The sequence below is a fragment of the Nematolebias whitei genome, chromosome 6 (assembly GCF_014905685.2).
Source record: "Nematolebias whitei isolate Nwh7 chromosome 6, NemWhi1, whole genome shotgun sequence".
In the NCBI taxonomy this organism is placed as follows: domain Eukaryota; kingdom Metazoa; phylum Chordata; class Actinopteri; order Cyprinodontiformes; family Rivulidae; genus Nematolebias; species Nematolebias whitei.
In genome coordinates, this window is record NC_056503.1 from 42,134,424 (window position 1) to 42,136,889 (window position 2,466).

At 43.6% G+C, this 2,466-nt stretch overlaps 1 protein-coding gene across 1 annotated transcript; it reads left to right on the top strand.

Moving 5' to 3' along the window:
• Positions 1–324: 324 nt before the first annotated feature.
• Positions 325–1,949, top strand: LOC119411364 (protein FAM181B). The gene is given in 3 exon segments (XM_037678306.1): positions 325–356; positions 358–409; positions 412–1,949. Coding segments are annotated over 3 exon segments (1,227 nt in total). The 3' UTR covers positions 1,555–1,949.
• The last annotated feature ends 517 nt before the right edge of the window (positions 1,950–2,466 follow it).

Sequence of the window (2,466 nt, forward strand, 5' to 3'; positions counted from 1 at the left end):
ATAGCCTAAATCAAATTATAAATACTATTTTATGGGTCAAGATTGTGTGTATAGTACTAGCCTTAATGTTTAGCGGTATTTTGATGCCGTGAATCACTTGAATACATCTCGTTTGAATTAGTGGGGTTTGTTTCGTAATAGATCTGTAAGAGCTCTGAGAAAACGACGCCATCAGCTTAAAGGGCTTTGCTTCGAGCGGTTACAGTAATATCCTCAAGTTTCATGAAGGTCTTTGAGGTTCAGGGCACACACAAACAGTTAAAGCACAAAGAGAGAGGGTTTTGTTTTCAGCTCAGCAGGAAATTTTAGACAAATCCCTTTTAGATGCAGGTGGTCGGGCACAAGCAAAGAGTTAAGTCCCGTTGTCCCTTTGCTCCTCCTCTTTGATGTTCTGACATCATTAGTCCTGCCCCCCCTGAAAGATCTCCTTCCTACCCTCTGAACCCATCACTTCCACTGTGGAATGTTTATGGGAAGCTTCGCGAGCTGCGCCGAGTGTTCACCCGCAGAACAAAGCCATGCTCTGAAGGAGCTCCTGCTTCAGGGGTCACAGTGGATGCCACAGGTGCAGCCTCTGGGCTCAGCAGAGCTATGGCTGTTCAGACTGCCATCATGAACCCCCAGTTCATGAGCTTCTGCTTCCCCGACGCCGTGATGGAGTACGACATGGAGAAAAGCCTGGACGGGGGTCTCCTGTGCGAGGCAGAGAACGACGAGGACTTCAGAGAGACCACCAGGGACTTGCTGAGCTTCATAGACTCGGCCTCCAGCAACATCAAGCTGGCCCTGGACAAGCCGGTGAAGTCCAAAAGGAAGGTCAACCACCGGAAGTACCTGCAGAAGCAGATCAAACGGTGCACGGGCATCATAGCAAACGGAAATGCAGCAGAAGCCCCCATGAAAAAGCAGGGGTCCCCCGTGGCCCAGTCGAGCTCTCTGCAGAGCAAAACCCTTCCCAAGCGGGACGGGGGCCAGGCCAACCTTCAGAGCAAGAGCCTGGCAGCTTTGTTCGACCCTGGGAAGGATGTAAGGGGCGAGAGGGCAAAGAAGCCCCCCCTGAGGCACCGCAATCTGCCACCCTCCTTCTTTACAGAGCCTGCTCACTGCTCCAAAGTCAGCTCCACATCCGGGATGACCCTGAAGGACTTGGAGAGGGGCAGCCCTGAGGCGGCAGACTTCTTTGAGCTCTTGGGACCTGATTACAGCAACATGGTGAGCGAGCAGGACCTCTATCAGGGCGTGCCTCTGCGGGGGCAGCCAGACGTGGGGGGCATGGATCCTGCTTCCTATGACGCTCACCATTTAGTTAGTGGTCTCCTTTACTCCGAGCCCTGGACTAGCTGCTCAGGACCCTCTAAGAAGCCAGGAGAGAGTCTGCGGGCAGGTCCAGCCCAGCCCCCGGTCTTCTGTCAGTCTGAGGATGCTTCCGGGCCCATGGAGGACAACGGACTGTGCACTTTGGCGTTCTCAAACTTCTTCACAGACTGCTCCGTACCTCAAGTGACCTATGATTTAAACTGTGGATATAACAAAGTTAATTATTCTAGTCTATGAAAAGCTGACAGGTTGGTCAGAGGGGCACAAACAGTTCTAATATAAAATATAACTTTGATTTGGCTTTTTTCTTTTCCTTGTGGAGGTAACATTGTAACGAGCAGAACAAGTTTCAGGCACAATTTTTCACAAAACAGCAAAAAAAAAAAAAAAAAATCTTTAGCTGTAATTCTGGGTTTACAATGTCTCTCTGCAGCTCAAATCATTTAACTTTTGGTTTAATGTAAGTTTTGTCAGTATAGCTCTGATAAAGTGACGTACTTTCAGTATTTTCTTGTTTTCCCAAAAGAAGTTGTAGATCTGTGGTTGTTGGTTTGTTCCTCCTGACGTCACATTAACAGGAGAGCCGCCATGACTCTGACAAAACAACAGATGCACCCCCCTCCACCCCCACCACCACCACCACCGTCCTGTAAGCAGCAACATAAAAGGGACAACTAATTTTTTTTTTGCTAAAACAATTGCAAATATATCCTGATGCATGCTCAGTAATCCAGGTTGAAAAACTTGAAGTTAAGTCAGATCCTCTGGACGGATTCAACACTTTTTTCTTTTAATTTTTAATTATTTATTTGTTTTTAATAGTTTAATATTTGATTTTTTGTTTTAATTCATTTATTTTATTTATTTAATTTTTAATTATTTTTATTTAATTATTTTCTTTTTACTTTTTATGATTATTTTTAATGAATTAATTAGTTAATTAATTTATTTATTTACTATTATTGTTATTTTTATAATATTTTAAATTATTTATTATTATTTAATTTTTTTTCCATCCAGAGGATCTGACTTAATTTTGTTATAATAGCAAATATATTAGTTTTCCTTATATGAATTGTTTCTGTTGCTCTGAATTCTATTTCAGCTGCAGAATGAACATTTTTTTATTGTCTTTTAGAGAAAAAAAAA